The sequence below is a fragment of the Macaca nemestrina genome, chromosome 5 (genome assembly GCF_043159975.1).
Source record: "Macaca nemestrina isolate mMacNem1 chromosome 5, mMacNem.hap1, whole genome shotgun sequence".
Classification (NCBI taxonomy): Eukaryota; Metazoa; Chordata; class Mammalia; order Primates; family Cercopithecidae; genus Macaca; species Macaca nemestrina.
Window position 1 is genome coordinate 120603612 of NC_092129.1, and position 22303 is coordinate 120625914.

The 22303-nt window shown below is 31.8% G+C and overlaps 1 protein-coding gene across 1 annotated transcript in view; it reads left to right on the top strand.

Moving 5' to 3' along the window:
• LOC105479505 (eyes shut homolog) overlaps nucleotides 1–21866 on the top strand; it is a 162493-nt gene extending 140627 nt beyond the window's left edge. Inside the window, exons 6-8 of the mRNA XM_071096912.1 lie at nucleotides 499–658; nucleotides 12063–12202; nucleotides 21681–21866. Of these exons, the coding sequence (XP_070953013.1) occupies nucleotides 499–658; nucleotides 12063–12202; nucleotides 21681–21866 (486 nt within the window). The remainder of the gene's footprint in view (nucleotides 1–498; nucleotides 659–12062; nucleotides 12203–21680) is intronic.
• The last annotated feature ends 437 nt before the right edge of the window (nucleotides 21867–22303 follow it).

Genomic DNA, 22303 nt, shown 5'->3' on the forward strand with positions numbered 1-22303 from the left:
TTTGAAGATGCTGGAGATTACATAAACAAATCATATTATTATCTTAAACTATTTTCAAATGATAGCAAAAGTCTAATTTGAACACTACCATGACATTTTATTGTGCTAATTCTACTGTTATGTTTTAAATGGTGTATCTCTTAATTTATATCATAGGTATTTTTAATTTGTGAGGGGAAAGATGTATTATAGCCCATCAAACAGAAGATTAGGGACTGTTGTATATTGAGAGTGAGTCAAAGCTAAAAGATTATCATATAGGCTTTTGAAAATGAATGACAAAAGATGGTACAGAAAGAAAAGATAAAGAAATAGAATAAATAAAGAGAAGTATAAAAAGTGTGTCCTAGAAAGCTTTCTATAATCACTGGTTTTGAAAATTAGCTGTTTATGTTATATATATCTATATCTATATCTATATCTATCTATCTATCTATATATATATATATAAATATTTCAAAAAGGTATTTACCATTTTTCCTTGTTTCCTTTTTGTAGTATGTATGCATTCCAGGGTGCACAAAAAATCCATTTTGGTTTTTGAAGAATGTTCACCTGATTCATCTACACCCCTGCTACTATGGAATCACCTTCCATGGTATTTGCCAAGATAAAGGTCCTGCTCATTTTGAATATGTGTGGCAATTGGGATTTACAGGTAACAAATTTATGTAATTTTTTAAAAATCTGCTTGAATTATTTCAAAATTTACTAGTCAAGTATTCACTTTCTAAACACACAAGGTATTTTATATCTCAAAACACAATATAAAGTAAAAATAAAATAAATACTCTTATTTTCCGATGTATTCCTTTAACTGACGTGTTTAACACCAACTACATCCTAGGAAATCTACTTGGTGCAAGATCCATAATAGTGAAGTAAACTAGAGCTATTTCCTACTTTCTTTTTTTTTTTTTTTTTTTTTTTTTTTTTTTGAGACGGAGTCTCATGCTGTTGCCCAGGCTGGAGTGCAGTGGCGCGATCTAGGCTCACTGCAAGCTCCGCCTCCTGGGTTCACGCCATTCTCCTGCCTCAGCCTCCTGAGTAGCTAGGACTACAGGCGCCCGCCACCGCGCCCGGCTAATTTTTTGTATTTTTAGTAGAGACGGGGTTTCACTGTGGTCTCGATCTCCTGACCTTGTGATCCGCCCGCCTCGGCCTCCCAAAGTGCTGGGATTACAGGCTTGAGCCACCGCGCCCGGCCTATTTCCTACTTACTTAAATCCATTTGTTGGAAGGGAGTGGTTAGTGGACAAATACAGTGATAACTATGTTATTTTATTTAAAATCAAAATGCTCTTAAGAAAACAAGTAGCATTCCATGAATGCTTATAAGCAATAAGCCTGTTTAGGAAAAAAACAAAACAAAACAAAACAAAAAACAAAAAACAAAAAACTGGGCAATTGAGAGATTGAGTTGCGTTGTCAGAAAAGGTTTCCCTAAGAAAATGACCCCTGAAGAGAGATATAGAGAATAATGTCATGGCAGAGAAGCTGGAAAAGAGAGGATTCTAGGTTGAGGGAATTGTATTTGTAAAGACATTATATTAGAAGAAGTGGCGTCTTTGAAGCCCTGTCTGGGGCTGTGAGAAAAGACTAATAACAATTCCATGGAGGGAATAAAGCCAGAACTAAAATGCTGGGTTAAATATTTTGATTTCTATTCTAAAAGGAATAGAAAATTACTATAGCTTTTGATGCATTCGATAATTTTATAGCAAGTAGAGAAATACATGGAAGAGAAGAAAAAAAGCTAGGGAGTTGGTTGGAGTAATAATGTGAGTCATAATGCTGGAAGCTTGAAATAAATGGAAGATCTTGTTTATGAATTGGAAATAGCAAGTGTGAAGGTGTCAACAGGACACCTTCAAGTCTTACATACTTGAAATGAAATCATTTCAATACTTATATTCACATGTATGTTTTTGTTTTATAGAATTTCAATTTCTATCTCAATTTTTTTGATGAACATAATTTTCATTCTTTGATTACATGTTTAATAGTATTTAACTTAGGTGATGCAAATTAGATTTACATTCTTAAGACTATATGATATTTTCATTCTTTTAAAGAATATTTCCTCTGGCAATGATATTTTGGCACTTCAATTTACAAACAACCAGCAAATTAATAGTTTGATGTTTCGAGTAACAGCTAACCGACAGCAGCTGAATTTCTAACATTGCATTACAACACAACAGTGTTGAAGTAAACTAACAATTAGCCTTTTAAACAGAAAACACGATTATTTGTTTCACCATGCTCATAAAATAGTACACTGTAGTGTTAACAACCTTTAGTGACAGAAATAGTTGTCAGTTCATTAATCAGATCACACTGAAGACCAAAAGTGGTAGAAGAGAGCAAAGCATTGTTGATAATACTATGTTGATGGTAAAAGGAACTTTCAGAGACTCTGTTATGTATAGTTACTATTTTATAAATGACACAATGAGACAAAACAAAGAAATAAGAATAGTTGAGGTTAGAGGAATTAACTTCAGGACTATTTAGGGATTGTGTCAGTTCAGTTGTTTTTAAACCCTGACCACATATTAGAATCATCTGAGGAGCTTTTGAAACATACTAATGGTGAACTCCCACTATAGAACAATCAAACTGGAATTGTAGTGGGATGGACACAGAGTATTTTTTGAGGATCCCTAAATGCTTTTCATGTGCACATTGAGAAATGCTATCTACTGTTACAACCAAATTTGTTCACATACTGCAGTGCCTGCACCATTTTTGAACTTGATTTTCCTTTGTCTCATAGTAGGAATAATGCTTTCATCTGTTTGGTTATTTTTAAATATTAAACTTCTTTTGAGAACAAAAAATTGCGACAGAGAACATATTCACAATGATGAAATAGCAAAAGTATTTTTGAGGGAAAATGGAATGAATAATAGCAAGTCAAATTGCTCATGGATAAATCAGCTTTGAGCAAATATAGTCAACTTTATTAATGGCAGTACAATAACAAATGTATGTTTTAGAAAATGGGTGTTGTAATACAAAGTTAAAATTACTCATGGATAACTTAGCAAAAAGCAATTATCTTCAAAACAATGTATGCATATTTCATCATTATTTCTTCCTGAATTACGGGACAGAGCTTACTGAATATAGCTAATTATAACAAAAATAAAAATTTTGCGACCCCTACATGTGAGAATCTAAATGAGTTGGGCTGTCCAATGGAAAAGAAGCAGTGTGATAATGCACAGGCTGAATGAATATTTAAGTAAAACACTTAAACTTATTTTGAATTTCAATATGAAGATTCAGCAGTGAAATTTCTCAAGTTTTCAAAACAAAATAGAAGTTAAAATAAATGAAAATAAATATGTAAATAGAATTATACATTTTATGTATTGCAAAATTCCATCTTGTTTATTTTGGTAATTGCCATTAAGATCTTTTTTTACTTTTTTCCTCATAAAATATAAAATATAATTGAAGAGGAACTTTAAAATTATGCTGGTGAGTTTGCATGGGGTGCATTAATTTTACCAGCAGGAAAATTATTTTAATTAAGGGATTTCTCTAACAACTAAACGAAGTGTCTTACATGCCCAATCAATTCTTGCCAATATGATTGCTCTACAGAGAAGGGATGGTAATTAATTAGAAGAAGACCCTTCAAGGACAATTGGTCGACAGTGCACATCTTGAGAAAGAGCTGACATGCACTGTTTCTTTTCGAAATCATCATCTATGTTCATTATGTGTATTATTAGATTTGAGGAAAAGAGCTGCTGACAGAGTGGATAAAGAGTTGTGAAGTGAAGTAAGACAATATGAATAATGCTTAAGAAAAGATACAATTCTAGCTAAAAAAAAGAAAATAAGACAGAAATTCTTTTAAATCTCTTTCTTCTTGAAGCATGTCCTTATTTCAGTGTGCTTATCTAATATAAACATACAGAGTTAAAACACTTAACATGTACTAGTAAACTTTTTTCTAAACAAATAGTAATTGTTGCATTTGCAAGTTGATATTGCAAAAAAAATTTACTTTGAAAGTTTTATATTTCCCTTACAAAATAATGGATCTTCTTGTAGAAGACCTTCCAGTATGTTAATTATAATCTATGCATTATACATTACTTTTTAAATTTTAAGCAATTTTTGTGAAAATAGGAAGTGCTATACCAACAAAGCAATCCTTATCAAAATCCATTTTTTCTTTGTATATTGTTCTACCTTCAAGTCTTCTTTTGTCAAATGTCTGCTATTTATATATATATTAAGTATTTTAGGGACTTTAGTTTTAATTTTTGGTTTTAATCTTTAATTGAAGATTTTTTAAAAAGCTGAGTATTAAAAAAAGTGGTTTAGTGCTTTTCATTCATATCACTTATAGAAAGTTTTTAAAGCATTTTTACATGCTTTGAAAGAGAATTCTCTTAATTAAATCGTTAGTTAGAAATAAGTAACTTTCATAAACAGAACAAAGCTAATTAAATCATAAGGAAGAAAATATTTCTTACAAACAAGAATTAAAATGTTTAAATGCATAGTACTAAAATTAACAAAAACTTGCAACCTCTACATGGAGAAAACTTTTGATATTGCTGTAGTATAGGTGCATGCATACATAATCTGAAAGAAAATCCTAAAGATATATTATGCTGTAGCTACTATTATTCTTAATAGTTTTTTCTTTTAACCTTCATACTAATTATATTAGTAATATACACACTACCATGCAGTATTTGAATATTCTGAATTTTACAATGTGTTTACTTTTGCCAGTGAGTTTTATAATTTCAAAAGTGTTCTTACCACAAACATGATAACTATATGAGGTAATGCATATGTTAATTAGCTAGATTTGGTCATTCTGCAATGTATATATACTTCAAAATATCATGTTGTATATGGTAAATACATACAATTTCATCTGTAAATTTAAAATAATAATAACCTTCCCCCTAAAAAACTTTTATTATACTGGAGATACAACTTTTAAAGATTTCAACTCTTCATATTATGTTATAGGTTTATTGAAATTTTAACAAAAAAATGATGTTATCTTTGTTTCCTATGAAATTGACATCTTATTTCTTAATGTTCACATGGAAATAAAGACGAATAAAGTCAAGTGTACTCTGCAAAAGCACATCGTGTGGACAAGTGGGGTATAGAATGAGCTCTGCCATGTATTAAAGTAGATTACATAGCTTCATTAATGAAAAGCATCGCACCACTGCATTGGTAGTCAAATATGACAAAATACAAAGTCTCAAAATGAATCCAAGACATTAAAAAATATATAACATATAATAAAACTGCCCCCTCAGATTATTAGAATAAGTAGGCACTATTTAATAATTAACATGGAACAAATGGATAGCCATCTGAAAAAAAAAAATCAACTTGTATATACATTTAAACATTCTCTGGATTACACTGAAATAGATGAAAGTTTTAATATATAAAACAGAAAGTATAAAAATATTAGAGAATGTTGGAGAAATGCTTTGTAAATCTGGATGGGGGAAGAATGAAACTAATCCATATCTCCCATGGTACACAAAAAGCAAATCGAAATGGATTAAAGACTTACATCTAAGACCTCAAACTATGAAACTACTAAAAGAAAACATTGGGGAAACTCTCCAGCATATTGGACTAGGCAAAGATTTCTTGAGTAAAACCCCAGAAGCACCAGTAATCAAACCAAAAATAGACAAATGAGCTCACGCCAAGTTAAAATGCTTCTGTAGAGGAAAGGAAACAACCAACACAGACAAAACTCACAGAAAGGGAGATCATATTTGCAGACTATCTATCTGACAAGGGATTAATAATGAGGATACAAAAGGAGCTCAAATAACTTTACAGGAATAAAATAATAATATGAATTTTAGAAATGGGAAAAAGATCTAAATAGATGTTTCTCAAAAGAAGACATGCAAATAGCAAACAGGCATATGAAAATGTGCTCAGTATTATTGATCATCAGAGAAATGCAAACCGAAACTAAAATGAGATGTCATCTCATCCCAGTGCAAAGGACAGACAATAAAAAATGCTAGCAAGAATGTATAGAAAAGGGAACCCTTGTACACTGTTGGTGGGAATGTAAATTAGTCAAATCACTGTGGAAAACAGTTTGGAGGTTCCCAAAAATATTAAAAATAGAACTGCCATATGATCCTGCAATCTCACTGCTAGGTATATACTCAAATGAAAGGGGATAAGTGTATTAAAGAGATGTCTGCACTCCCATGTTTACTTCAGCACTATTCACAATAGCCAATATTTTGAAGCAACCTGAGTGTCCATCAACAGATGAATGGGTAAAGGAAATGTGGTATATCTACCCAATGGAATACTAAATACACACACACACACACACACACACACACACACACATATATATGTATGTATAATGAGATCCCGTCATTTGCAACAACATGGATGGAACCAGAGGTCATTATGTTAAGTGAAAGAAGCCAGGCACAGAAAGATAAATTCACATATTCTCACATATTTGTAAGAGCTTAGAATTAAAAAAAAAATGGAACTCATAGAGATAGAGAGTAGAATGATGGTTACCAGAGGTTTGGAAGGATAGTGAGGTGGATGGAAGTGAGGATAGTTAATGGGTACAAAAATATAATTAGATAGAATTAATAAGATCTAGTATCTGATAGAACCACAGGATGACTACAGTCAACAATAATTTACCGTACATTTTTAAGTAATTAAAAGAATATAATTGGATTATCTGTAACACAAAGAAAGAATAAATGCTCGAAGTCATGGATACACTATTTTCCCTCAGGTGATTGCTATGCATTGTATGCCTGTAGCAAAATATCCCAGGTAACCCATAAATATATACACCTAATATTTACCCACAAAAATTAAAAGAGAAAAACGAAAAATAAAATGGATGGGGAAGATGTTTATAGCTAATACTAAAAATGTTGATGTCAGAAAGAAAAGACTTGTGAATTTTACTACAAGTAAAAATATCTGCTTATGAAAGACATAAAAATCAAAATGCAAAAGAAACACCGCACAGAGATTTTACTCACAAAAGATAGATTAGGATCAATAATATATCAATAACTTAGAAATTAAGAGGCAAAAACTGAAAAACCTGATAGGTAAGTCAGTAATATAAACATACAGTTTACATATGAAGACATAGAGAGTATCCCTAAATGTGTGGGGAAAATGCTAAACTCTATTCACAATGCAATCAAAGCTATTTGTTTGTTTGTTTATCTATTTATTTATTTATTATACTTTAAATTCTAGGGTACATGTGCATAACGTGCAGGTTTGTTACATATTTATACATGTGCCATGTTGGTGTGCTGCACCCATTAACTCGTCATTTACATTAGGTATATCTCCTAATGCTATCCCTCCCCCGTCACCCCACCCCACAACAGGCCCCGGTGTGTGATGTTCCCCTTCCTGTGTCCAAGTGTTCTCATTGTTCAATTCCTACTTGTGAGTGAGAACATGCGGTGTTTGGTTTTCTGTTCTTGCAATAGTTTGCTGAGAATGATGGTTTCCAGCTGCATCCATGTCACTACAAAGGACATGAACTCATCCTTTTCTATGGCTGCATAGTATTCCATGGTGTATATGTGCCACATTTTCTTAATCTAGTCTGTCATTGATGGACATTTGGGTTGGTTTCAAGTCTTTGCTATTTTGAATAGTGCCACAATAAACATATGTGTTCATGTGTCTTTATAGCAGCATGATGTATAATCCTTTGTGTATATCCCCAGTAATGGGATGGCTGGGTCAAATGGTATTTCTAGTTCTAGATCGTTGAGGAATCGCCACACTGTCTTCCACAATGGTTGAACTAGTTTACTAAAGTCCCACCAACAGTGTAAAAGTGTTCCTATTTCTCCACATCCTCTCCAGCATCTGTTGTTTCCTGACTTTTTAATGATTGCCATTCTAACTGGTGTGAGATGGTATCTCATTGTGGTTTTGATTTGCATTTCTCTGATGGCCAGTGATGATGAGCATTTTTCATGTGTCTGTTGGCTGCATAAATATCTTCTTTTGAGAAGTGTCTGTTCATATCCTTTGCCCACTTTTTGATGGGATTGTTAGTCTTTTTCTTGTAAATTTGTTTGAGTTCTTTGTAGGTTCTGGATATTAGCCCTTTAAAATTTTCTCCCATTCTGTAGGTTGCCTGTTCACTCTGATGGTAGTTTCCTTTGCTGTGCGGAAGCTCTTTAATTTAATTAGATCCCATTTGTTGATTTTGGCTTTGTTTCCATGGTTTTTGGTGTTTTAGACGTGAAGTCCTTGCCCATGCCTATGTCCTGAAGGGGTTTTCCTAGGTTTTCTTCTAGGGTTTTTATGGTCTTAGGTCTGACATTTAAGTCTCTAATCCATCTTGAATTAATTTTTGTATAAGATGTAAGGAAGGGATCCAGTTTCAGCTTTCTACATATGGCTAGCAAGTTTTCCCAGCACCATTTATTAAATAGGGAATCCTTTCCCCATTTCTTGTTTTTGTCAGGTTTGTCAAAGATCAGATGGCTGTAGATGTGTGGTATTATTTCTGAGGGCTCTGTTCTGTTCCATTGGTCTATATCTCTGTTTTGGTACCAGTACCATGCTGCTTTGGTTACTGCAGCCTTGTAGCATAGTTTGAAGTCAGGTAGCATGATGCCTCCAGCTTTGTTCTTTTGGCTTAGGACTGTCTTGGCAATGCGGGCTCTTTTTTGGTTCCATATGAACTTTAAAGTAGTCTTTTCCAATTCTGTGAAGAAAGTCATTGGTAGCTTAATGGGGATGGCATTGAATCTATAAATAACCTTGGGAAGTATGGCCATTTTCACGATATTGATTCTTCCTATCCATGAGCATGGAATGTTCTTCCATTTGTTTGTGTCCTCTTTTATTTCATTGAGCAGTGGTTTGTAGTTCTCCTTGAAGAGGTCCAATTTTAAAAACACTTTAAGTATATAAATTTTCCTCCTCTTAGCCTGGCAAAAATTTTAGAGTTGGACAAGTTAATGACTATCCATTGCTGGCAATAATGTAAAATCACTATAATATCTAAGTGGGATAATTTTGCAATATCTGTCAATACTACAAATTCTATGCCATTTGACCTAACCTTCCGATCATTGGGAATACATCCACCTGCTAAATAATTTGCGTATAATTTTATAGCTGGTATCATTGGTTATTAAGAAAAAGAATAAACATCGATATGGAAATGTATGTAGAACTCATCTAGGACTGAGATACATAAGGTGAAAGAAAGGCATGCAACTATGTAGAATCATGTGTATAATAGACAACTTTTTGATTCTTTATATATAATTTGTGTTTATTTCTGTGGAACACTTTTCTATGTTTGTTGATCAGTGTTCTGAAATTTCACAATGTTGAGACTTTTACATAGTATGTTCTTGTTGTCTCTTGTTAAACTCTTCTATTTGGAAGCTTTCCATTTTTAGGTAGTTTCTGTATTTTTTCCCCTAAAAAGTCCTTTTTCCTGTTTTTTTTTTTTTTTTTTTTTTTTTTCTTCTGTAGCCCCATTTCCACCAATTGAATATGACATCTCCTAAATCGATCCTCTCATTTTCTCATAATTTCTTTTCTCTTTGCTATTTGTTTTTGTATTGCTTTATTTTCTACTTCATTCCCCCACTTGAATATCTCAAAATGAGTTTGAATTTTTAATTTCTTTTACTATATTTTTATAATCTAGGGCATTTTTCCATCCTTTAAATTGTATACATTTGTAACATCATTTGTGATATTCTGTTTTGTTTTGTTTGTTTTGTTTTGTTTTTTTTCCCAATAAGGGTAAAATGGCTTTTCTTCTCTCTCTCAAAATGTTATAGTTTTGTTTGTTTTAATTTTCTTCTGTTTTGCGTAGGGTCTCAGTTTTCTGTAAATGCTGTTTTTGAAGATTTGTTCTCTCTCGTTTGGAGTCTTTCTACCAAATGTGGAGTGATCATATTTAACGGTGAGGAACTAAGAAGGCTGACTGGAAACTGACCATACAGGGATGGGCCGTGATGACTGGAGCTCTATGAGAGGGTTGCAGGTTGGCAACTAGGCTTTCATTAGGGGACCCTCAAGGAGCTTGGTGTCCTTAAGACAGGAGCCCCTGAGATTCTTTAACTCCTGAAAATAAACCTCAGAAATTGTTTGTAAAGCTGAGTGAGGGGTTAGAATAATAATCTGGATCACTGAGTTGGGAGAGAGGCTCTGAGTGTCAGCTAATCTTGTTTCCAGAGCCCACCTTAGTATCAGATTCTCAGATGCTTTTTAAACCCTGAGCATTTCAGTATTTCTGCTAAGCCAATATTTTTTTTCATGATTATGTCCTCTCACTTGTGTTTTGGCTGTAGTCTTTCTGCTAATTTAGTCAGTGTGTCATTTTTTCATCTTCTCGCTCTTTTTCTTGGGTTAAAACGTTCATTTTATTTTGTTGTTGTTGTTGTTGTTTTCATTATCTCTTTTTTGAGTCTTTGGGAGGCAGCGGGAAAAATTTAAGAGTTAAATCCAAATGTTTAGTCAGATATATCATTATGAAAAACTTTATGCTAATAAATTGGACAATGTAAATGAAATGGATAAATTTCTAAAGAAATACTAATTGGAAAAACTGACCAAATCATAAATTTCAATTCTAAATAATCCTACAATTTTTAATTAACTGAATAAAATAGTTTTAAAAATCTTCCCACAAAAAGCATGCTTGAAATATATGGCCTTCTATTAAAGTTCTCCAAATTTTCGATATTCATTCTAATCTATATAGATTTGCACAAAAACACAGAGGGAGGGACACATATCAATTAATTATATGGAGCTAGCATAATCCTGTTTGAGTTAATTACTCTCAGAATGTTGCAGGTAGAATTTTTATTGACCTATCATTAAATTTACTGATCTTTTCTTCTCTTGTGTCTGATCTTCTTATAATCTCATCCATTTATTGTTTTATTAATATAACCATAATTGTCTGAAATCTTAAAATTATAAACAGTCAAATTACATACGTATGATTGAAGAGCTTTGGGATATTGTGGTTGGTTACTAGCTCCTTGTTTTTTTCCAGTAATATGTGAGATTTCTTGGTGAGATATTCACATGATAGGGAGCATCATCTCTAATGAATCATCTCTAATTTATAACTCAGTTGTAAAATGCACAGTTTACGTGATATTTTCTAAGAAATGATGTCTTGCAAGTCCCTAGAGTTTAGATTTGTTTACTATAAGTGATCCAAAGCCAGAGATATTTTGCTAAAAGATTCTTTAGATAAATACTGTCCTCTAACAAATATTTTGTGTTTGTTTATTAGGAGATGTAGTCATGATTACAAAAAGATTGGATCAGATCTCCTATGTTCTTTTATTACCTCTACTAATGACGAATAACAAGTTATCAGCCCAGCTTAATTAACTCCTTTTTCCCTACAATTCTGATATTTACAATTATTTTTTATTTAGTTTTTCCTACAATTTCAAAATCTATCATTCCCTAATTCCTTATCTAATTATCTATTTTATTCTTCTTTTCCTGTGGACTTTTCAGCAAATTTAGCATAATCATTTTAAAGTCCTTGTCTGTTAATTCTAGTCTGGGCCTTAAAATGTTAGTTTTCCTCTTGAATATAGGCCACATTCTCCTGAATATAGGTCACTTCTTTCTTCTGCTCTTTTGCAATCTCTGCTTTTATTATCGTTATAGGACATTGTTCCTTTTATGGTTCTACTATCCTTTCTTATAATTATTAATTACAGTTTAGTCAACATTTGATTATTTTAAAACGTGAATTGGCCTGGGAGCTGTGTCTTCTTGTGATGCTGTATTTCTCAGTCCATGTTTAACATGAGAGTGTTGGGCTCTGAGGTGTCCTTCAAATTCAATATCATATACATATAGGAACTTATTTTGTGACAGATGTTGTCAAATTTATCTTTTCAAGTAATTTGACCACAGTCCTTAATAATTCATTGTGAATTCAAGTATGTGTTTATTTAATTTTTTATCTCTCTCTCTCTCTCTCTCTTTTTTTTTTTTTTTTAAAGGATCTGAAGGTGAAAAGTGCCAAGGGGTTATTGATGCCTATTTCTTTCTGACTGCAAACTGCACTGAAGATGCAATCTATGTGAACAATCCTGAAGATAATAATTCTTCATGTTCTTTCCCATGTGAAGGCACAAAAGAGGTAAGGTAAATTTATATAGTTGCTTTTCATTTTTCTCTTTAGCTCATAATTTTCTGATTTTTTAAAAAAGTTAGAAATGTTTAGGTTACAGATTCTTCAATATTCAAAATATGTAGTTTGCATAGTTTAAATATAACTTCTTAAACAAATTCCCAGCAGTCTACTTGGAAATTTGTATTTATTTCTTACATTTATAATATGGAAAGGTAAAAAAATTTGAAAAATCATTTTGTTCCTAGTCTTCTTATGTTTTATTAATGTTATAATTTACAGGCTGACTAAAGCCTCTCAAATACAGTTGTGATTATGCCACTTTTTTTGCTTACAGATCATAATGAAATGCCATTGTCTTTTGGGTATGTTTAAATCTCTGAGAGATTTCTAATCTCTTACACAAGCAAACTACTTGAAAATAAAATAAATAAAAATAAATGAAAATAATTTCAAATTTCTAGGCGGTTCCATCACTAAAAATTGTGAGGCCTATGGCAAGAATAAAAGAGAGGCCCTCCTTTTATCCCCTGACTTTTGTCTCACACTAATTAAGATTATATTTTTTAATATGTAACAATAATTAAGAAAAATTTAAGAATCTTCAGTTTAAATGAATTAGGAATAGGAACTTTTTGTTAAAGTGATTCAGAAGTTTTCCAAAAAGTTAGAGAATTAACAAAGTATTTGTAACCTATCTTGTCTTGATATAACCTAATTTGGTCATTTTAAGAAAGCCATATTTTAATTCTGTGTATTGTATAAATTTCAGTAAAGACTAATAAACCATTTTCTTTATTAATATATCAGTTTACGTTGAGTCCAACCTTGTAAAAACTGATACAAGTCACTATTTCCTTCAAATTCACCATCTAGAGGCATTACAATTACAGGCAAAAAGACTTCAAATACCACAGAACATCTAAAAGTATGCCCTCAAATATATTTTGGTATATGTTTACAAGTCATAAATACATGAAGTAAGCTTAATACATTCTTACATATATATATATATATATATATATATATATATATATATATATATATATATATTTAGCCAATCACATATACATCAATATACAAATAGATGACTACATTACAACTTTATCTTTAAGACTTTTAGCTTTATCAGTATATTAAAAATAATTACATATTATAATACACTTAATAATTCAGTAACTATAAACCGTTTTTAGGAACAAGCAAATCATATTTGTGGGGTTTTTTGTGTATTTTTAGTTCTCAGTATTCTTTTATAATAATCACCAACTTCAAGTAAATTAGCCATTAATTTCTTTAGATTCAAGAAAATACAGAAAGATAACAATCTAAGATCATTTTAGCTATTTTATTACTTTATGATTACATATTTTATGTAACTTTAACAACTTTTATCACAGGCAAAATAAATATAAACACACATCCCTCAATTGTATTTGCACACCTTATTTCCATTCTATAAGGACAGGGGTAATTTAAATCTATGTTTAGAGACTATATTTTTATATTTTTCTTAACTAGGAATTGTTTAGGCATCTAAAATAATTTGATTAATTTGATTAAATATCTGTATAAGTTCTTAATGTTGACTAAATATTTAGAAATTGCAAACTTACACAATCATGTTAAGTTCTTATGATTTGTAGTATCAATAAAACATTCTAGTACATCAATGTAGTAAAATTAGTAAGCATTCACAAGATTCATCCCTTTTAAATTATATCTGTTATTAAAATTTCAATTATATCAATTTTAGATTTGTGTAATCATAGACAATTTGAGGACATAATTATAGAATATTTCTCTTAAAGTTAAATTAAATCAGGTTAATTTATCTGAAGTGTCATTTAAAATTACATGAGTCCGTTTTAAATAAATAAACCTCTTTAGAATAAATAAATACATATACTAATATAAATAAACAAAACTCAGTATTTATGTATTTTGAAAAATCAAAACTTTAGGATTATGCCAGAGCTCTATGGAACCCAGTTTTCTTCTCAACTAAAAGACTAACAATATTACCCATACACATGAATGCTTTTCCTGATTTGTTAAAATTTTGGCAAGAGAAAACATGTGAATAAAGCACAGTTAATCATTTCCTTTCATTGTAAAATATGGACACTCTGAAATCCTAGAATGGCAATATAGAATGTTAGAAAAAATATTTATGGTCAATTAATTTCGATTTTTTTTCTAAGCAAAACAGAAAAGGAGAAAAAGTGAAAAATGAATAAGTTAAGTTTATCTAGATTCCGGTGGATATAAAATTATGATTGCAAAGATTATCTCCTTTCTGCACAGCATTGGAGATGCTTAAATGCAGAAAAACCTATTTTCATACATGCAAGAACAAATTATTATAGACAGTTTAAACAACTCACATACTTGACAATTCCCCAGACCATATAATTAAAAATCTAGTGCATCTTAATCCCAGAAGCATGAAAATACAAGAGGAGGTTTTGTATAATACACAGTAGTTTCTCTATTAGACATACAGGACAGAGAATCTCCTCATGAGGATTTTTCCCTTTTTGTTCTATTGGATCTGTCAAATAAACAATCTTGTTCATGTCAAAATTTCCCCAGAGTGGTCACTGCAATTTCACATTGTCCTTTGAGAAATTATGCCAATTAGAGAGATACATATATGGCTTACAATATGAGGGGAGGAATGTGAGGTGTCCAGGCATAAAAAATTGAGAGGAACCCATGAAAACTTATGTCAGAAAGCATTTGTACAATATCATGTCTCCAGAACATTCTAAATATCAGTCCATTTCAAATCAACTGACAGTGTTTAGAAGATTTTTTTAAAAGATGACAATAAAAATATTGCCCAAAGGAACACCAGAGTGATGTGACCATCTGAACTCATCACTTACAACACTTGAATCATGCAGTTTTAGAACCCACACTTTCCTCTCCCAGCTGACTTCCTCTTATAGTCTCACCTGAAAAAGTGATGAAGACAGAGTTTTTCTATTTACATATATTTGAATCATATAATTAAAAGATTACTAAAAATGTTTTCTTATTCTTAAGAAACAAAAGAAACATAACATTTGTGAAGTTGATGAAAAAAAATTGGAGTTTAGACTTGATGCTGTACCTATGTCACTTTCACAGTTGGAGAGAATATCCAGTGGTCTCAGGGTAGTGCATTGGTTGCTATTCAGCATTGAGAGTGAGTGCATTTTAATGAGATTTTGTGGAACTTTCGATTTGTTCACTTTTTACCCTCCAAAAGATCACCAGATAATTCTGCTGATCAAGAAAAACTAATTATTTTAGACTTCTTTCAATAAGGGAAAACAACCCCTTACTAGAATCTTAGTAGTGCCTCAGATGGGAGAAGTTGTGGAAAGTTATTTATTTGGCATAGTGCCTTGGGCCAGTTGTAGAGGGTATCTAGTGGAGATTGGTTAGAGTTTATAAATGAAAGCTTTGTATAGGTGGCACAAAATACTGAGAATCTTTAAAGTGAGTCTTGATTTGCAAACTGTTAGTCTTTATAAAAAACTTATTTTAGTTGGTTCACAGTCTTATGTTCCGGAAGCAAATATTTCATGGAGTATATAGTAAGTTATTCTTGCTTTTTCTCAGTATTTTAAAACAGGTGATGGAAAATTAGGTTTATTTTAGTTTTCATCATCAAAGACAGAAATTCCAAAATTTTCTTTTATTTCTTTGCGGTAAAATCTGTCCCTTCCCTGAGTGAGGTCCTTTTAAATGCAAATACTTCTGGAATGGGAACACATGAATATAAATAAGTTTATCTTGTTTTCTACACCCCTACTATAAAAACATTATAAAATTATATATTATTATGAGTTACTGGGAAGGGAAGTTGAATTTCAAGCAAAGTAGAAGAGTCCATGGAGCACTAAAATTTGGGATGTGAAAGGTTTTAATCAAGTTTATTTTATTTCAGAACTTATGACTAGGTTGTAATCCAGTATAAATTTGAACTTTAATTCATCTAGCTATAATTTTTTAAATCTGTTCCTTTTTAGTTACCTAAATATAAAGCCAAACAGCCTTTTTCTTTCCCTCACCTTGACTAAACTTAAGACAGGTTTCTGATTGCCTACAGGCCCCTGCACTCTTTTTTTTCTTATAGGATGCACTTTAAAAATGTTGCAATTGTAAATTATCTGCCTTTTTGAAATGTATGTAAATCTTCTTCCAACCTCTTGGCAGTTTAAGGATGCATGGGATGTCTTTATCAAGGACCTTGGAACCATGTCTCTGAAATATAAACATCAAATACGATAGTACTCTTACTTCCCAGTGTACTCTACAGAAGGCCTACTCACAGAGCAAAATCTTTGCATACTCAATAATAACTCAATCTGCTTGACACATTCCATTGATCCAACTCTTCTCTAGTGACATCAAGTATAACAGTCTTCCCCCTTAACTGCAGGGATACTTTCCAAGACTCCGGTGTATGCCTGAAACTGTGAATATTACCAAACCCTGTATTTACTGTATTTTTTTCCTATATATACATACTCATGATGAAGTTTAATTTATAAATTAGGCACAAAAAGAGATTAACAACAATTACTAATAAAAACAGAACAATTATAACAGCATACTCTCATAAAAGTTTTGTGACTATTGTCTCTCTTTTTCAAGATATCTTACTAAACTATACTAACATTTATTATTATTATTATTATTATACTTTAAGTTCTAGGGTACATGTGCACAACGTGCAGGTTTGTTACATATGTATACATATGCCATGTTGGTGTGCTGCACCCATTAACTCATCATTTACATTGGGTATATCTCCTAATGCTATCCCTCCTACCTCCTCCCACCCCCAAACCAAACACCGCATGTTCTCTCTCATAGGTGGGAATTGAACAATGAGATCACTTGGACACAGGAAGGGGAACATCACTAACATGTTTTTGAAGTGTGGTAACTGAAAGCATGGAAAGTGAAACCAACAAAAGGGAGGACTGCTGTCATTTTCTATTCAAGTTCGCAATTAAAATCCCTCCTGTTTTCTATTTTTGGAGAATTGAGTTTAGTTTCTCTCCCCTATTTCAATAGTCTTTAATAAAATTTAATTACTTATTTAACTTTCATGCAATTTTTACCTTGACAGATATTGTTTTAAGGATCCAGCTTTCTACATATCATGATTACAAAAAGTCACTTTCACCTCTGAAGTCACTTTATTTATCTATTTAATATCAAGGGTCAAAAATGGCAAAATAAAGGGCATATATTAGATCTTACATATTTTTTTTTCCCACAGAGTCCTGTGCCAAGTGACCCTATGTATTAATATATTGTGGATATGACAAAATAATTTATAGAAAATTGCACTATATTCCCTGAAATGATAGCTGGCATTATTTAACTAGAGTTGTTTACTTACCTATGCAGAACATTTTCTGTAAGTATGTTATAAATGTTCTTCAGGTAGGTTAATTTCTCTACAAAAGAAGTGACTTTGGGGTAATAATATTGTCTTATGTATATACATTAATAGGAATGAATTCTCAAAAAGGGAATTTCCAGCTGTTTGTTTTACTTCTATTTCCTTTGGGAAGAACAGATCTTCCACTGCCCAGAATCATGATTTTATTACATTCCTTCCTCAAGTAAACATTTTTAAATATCTAGAATAAAACTTCTAATTTAACTTTTGTATATTTTGTAATATTGAGGTTTTTGTGCAATCAAAGTTTAATAATTAATCATATATTTTATGTACATGGTATATGTACAGTTGACCTGTGAATAATATAGGAGTTGGGGTTGCCGACCACTATGCAGTCCAAAATTGCCTAACACATTTGATTTAACATTTTGATAGAATGTTTTGCATAAATTTTTTTAAAGATTAATGGACTCCTTTAAGCAGATCTTTGTTTCTCTATGTACACAAAGTTGAGAAATACAAGGTAGATTCCTCCGATATGCAAGGCAGATTCAAGTTTCTATATGTCTACTGATATAATTTACTGTCTTACTAATTTTTTGAGAGATTACTTATTTGTAAATTTAATTATAGAAAACCAAAATTCTAGTAGAAGTCTAGACTATCTGAACAGATGAGAAATAATGTTGAAATCCAAAATTATTTTTTAGTCACAGAAATTACTTGCAATAGCTTTTAGATATAGTAAATACCTGCAGCATAAAATAATGCACCACCGTTCCCATTTAATAAAAGTGTCTCAACCAGAGCATTGGATTTAATTTAGGTGTTCATATCACACCCCTTAGATAAAATGTGCTGTTTTGGAGGTGTAGTCAAAAGAAAAACCTCATTACCCAACTTTTAGTTCTTTCAGATTTTTTTAATCCCCGTAATAATTATTTTGAAAATAAAAGGGAAAGCACATAGTTATGTGAAATAAGTCTGTCCTATTCCAAATTCTATACTAATATTTCTTGTTAATATATTGCTCTTTTTCAAGATTTTATTGTGTATTATTTTGTAATGTAGATATATAATAATTAAAAATACAATGAGTAATTTGAAATTTTGATGTTTCATATTTTCTAATTATATTTAAGGTGCAGAAATAATACGTTAGGCATTTTTCCATAAAGAATATTTTAAAAATTAGCAAATTTTGAATAAGACTTATAGGCTATAAAATATAGTTTTATAGCCAAATCAACCTTCTGACTTTGGCAATTTTTCTGAGGTAGCAAAATAAAATATTTTCATTTTTGAAAGAAATACACAGTAAGTTATAATGTTCAATATAGTCTCAGATCTCAGGAAGCTAAACTACCTATATACATGGATATAGAGATACATAAAATAATCAAGTGGTGTCATAAAATGCTAATATTTGTTAGTTCTTTTTAATTTTAATTTAATTTTTCTTATATATTTTTTGAGACGGAGTCTTGCTCTATCGCCCAGGCTGGAGTGCAGTGGCCGAATCTCAGCTCACTGCAAGCTCCGCCTTCTGGGTTTACGCCATTCTCCTGCCTCAGCCTCCGGAGTAGCTGGGACTACAGGCGCACGCCACCTCGCCCGGCCAATATTTTTTGTATTTTTTAGTAGAGACGGGGTTTCACCGTGTTAGCCAGGATGGTCTCGATCTTCTGACCTCGTGATCCGCCCATCTCGGCCTCCCAAAGTGCTGGGATTACAGGCTTGAGCCACCGCGCCCCGCCAATATTTGTTCTTATATGAGTACTTATTCAATTTGTAAGCCAATTATAATAGTGCTCCTTTAATTGGGGAAAAAAAATTACAACTAATATCCTCTGAATGTAGAAAATCATTACATACTCAAAGAGAGATGAAGACCTTTATGAATTACAAACACATAGACATATAGACACAGATAAAACTTATAGCTTCAATTGTAATATTTTAGACTTGGGGTAAGTGTAAATAACATGTCACTATCATGTTATCAAAGAACTATTCTCCTTCCTACTAGATTTGACTTTCTTACTTATTTTGATCTCTATGTAGAAAGTGAAAAGACAGATTCTCATTTGATTCTAATTCAACAGAGAGTAAATCTCTATGAACCATTTATCTACTTAGATATCAATAAAGGATCAGACCATGAAACCAAATTCCTAATCTGTGTTGCGACAGATGGAAAATAACTTGTTGTCTATGAACCAAAACCAAAAAGAAAATATGAAAATATGCAGAGAAGTGTTTTTAAAGATAGTAAAGTTCTATTGTCATTTGAATTTACTTGTAGGAATTAGGAATATAGGTATATGTAAATATACAAATATATGCCTGTGTTTAAGCACTCCATAAGAAGTGCACTTCTCTTCTGACAGTTTACCTAACCGTCAGGTAAATCCATTGAGCATATCTGTGGAAGAGTTTTAAAGCCGAAGAGTTTTAAAGCTGTTAAAAATATAAATATAATTTTCAATAAAACATACCATCATGACTTTATGAAAATATTAAACATGTGAAAGATATTATTTAATTTACTTTTAATAAGGAATCAAGTAAAGCTTTACTATCAGTTCAAAGGAGAAAACAGGTAAACCACTGAAGGATAGAAACTATTTAGCAAAACCACAAATAGATTTTCCATGGATCTGTCTATCAATACAATGCTATTTCCATCATATCAGTTAACAAACAATGTCTATAAAAATTTGGTTAAAATGGAATTTTTAAAAAAATTGTGTAATAAATGTACATGTATTCAGTACATATATATATACACATATACATATATATTTCTGTCACAATTCGAGTATAAACAATTTGACTATTAAAAATTATTTTGACATAAATCAAAACTGATTTTTTCAACCTTTGCTAAAGGAACACATTATTTCAACAAATACATGAAAGCTTGAAATTCAAACTTTGAAATGATTGTGTCATCCAAAAGACTACCAAGAAGACTAAATAGTAGAATGAAGAGTTTATTTGTGATATCAGTTTGCTAACTGGGTGCAGTAGTCCATTCTCACACTGCTATAAACCTGACCCTGGGTGATTTATAAAGAAAAGAGGTTTAATTGACACAGAGTTCCACAGGCTGTACAGGAGGCATGGCTGGGAGGCCTGAGAAAACTTTCAATCATGGCAGAAAGCAAAGGGGAAGAAAGCATGAGTCTTCACATGGCAGCAGGAGAGACAGTAAAGGGAGAGGTGTTACATACTTTTACACAACCAGATCTCAGGAAAACTCACTTGGTATCAGGAGAACAGCAAGGGAGAAACTGCACCCATGATTTAATCATATCCCACCAGGCCCCACCTCCAACACTCAGGATCACAATTCAACATGAGATTTGGGTGAGGAAACAGAGCCAAATAATATAACTGGGAAAACGTTATCTCTGATATCGACCCAAGGTGCTCTCTTAGAAGTGGTAAAGGGCAGGGTGATTTTTGTGCCTCACAGGGTCTGTGTTCAAAATAGACTCAGACATATTCAACAGGTTTGCCGGGAAAGCAATACATATTTATGAGGAGGAATCAAGCACATATTCAGTGAGTAAACATATATGTAACATGCATACCATGTTCTTTTTGAAGCAGGGCTTTAGTGTTAAAATGAGGTGGAATTTGGCAGTTTGCATGAAAAAGTGAACTATAGGACACAAAGACAGTTTGTATCCTGTTTGTATAAACTGGCTGAAACTGATCTGAGACCTACAATTGCTTATCAGAAGAGTGTTTGTAAGGCAGTTCTGTCTGATAAGGGTTATGGTGGCCTTGGTTGTAAATCAGAGTTAGGAATGGAATGACAATTTGACTGATAGCTCCTATTAGGGAGTTTAGCAAGGGTGTGGTTTTTCTTGTAGCTCTAGAAGTTTAGAGAATTGCTGTGCCAGCCAAGTTCTGAACCCTTGTCCCATAGTTATCTTCTGTTTCCTTAACCCTAGGTTTCAACTTAGTAGACAGAGAGGCATGTATTGTGGTCTCTCAGATCACAATTGTAATATTGTAGTAAGTGATGGGAATTTATAACATTTTTATTTCTTTTTGTTATAGATCTGTGCAAACGGATGCAGTTGTTTGAGTGAAGAAGACAATCAGGAATATCGGTATCTATGTTTTCTCAGATGGACTAGCAACATGTATCTGGAAAATATAACTGATGATCAAGAAAATAAGGGTCAACATGAAGCTATTTGTGAAGATGAAATTAATAGACCCAGGTATTTATGTATCATTTGAGCAGATAATATCACCTATTGAAAAGTTATAATTACACTGATGAGTCATAATCAAACTCTTTCATGGTAACAATCTTTTTTTTGATTAAAATGATTGGAATTTTCACACCAAACACTTATACATACATATATACTTATTATATATTATGTTACATAATATATGTTATGTATAACAATTCTAGCACAATAAAAGAGAAGAAGAAATATATCTGTATAGAAATAACTTTTCTATATCATTGTAGAATCAAGTTAGCATAAATCCGTGATAAATTCTGCTAAGTTAAGATGAGTATGATTAGTTCCAAAGCAACTACAAAAAAAAAAAAAAAAAAAAAAAAAACCAAAAAACAAACAAACAAAAAAAATGAGTGGTGAGAGAGGGCATTCCTGTCTTGTGCCAGTTTTCAAGGGGAATGCTTCCAGTTTTGCCCATTCAGT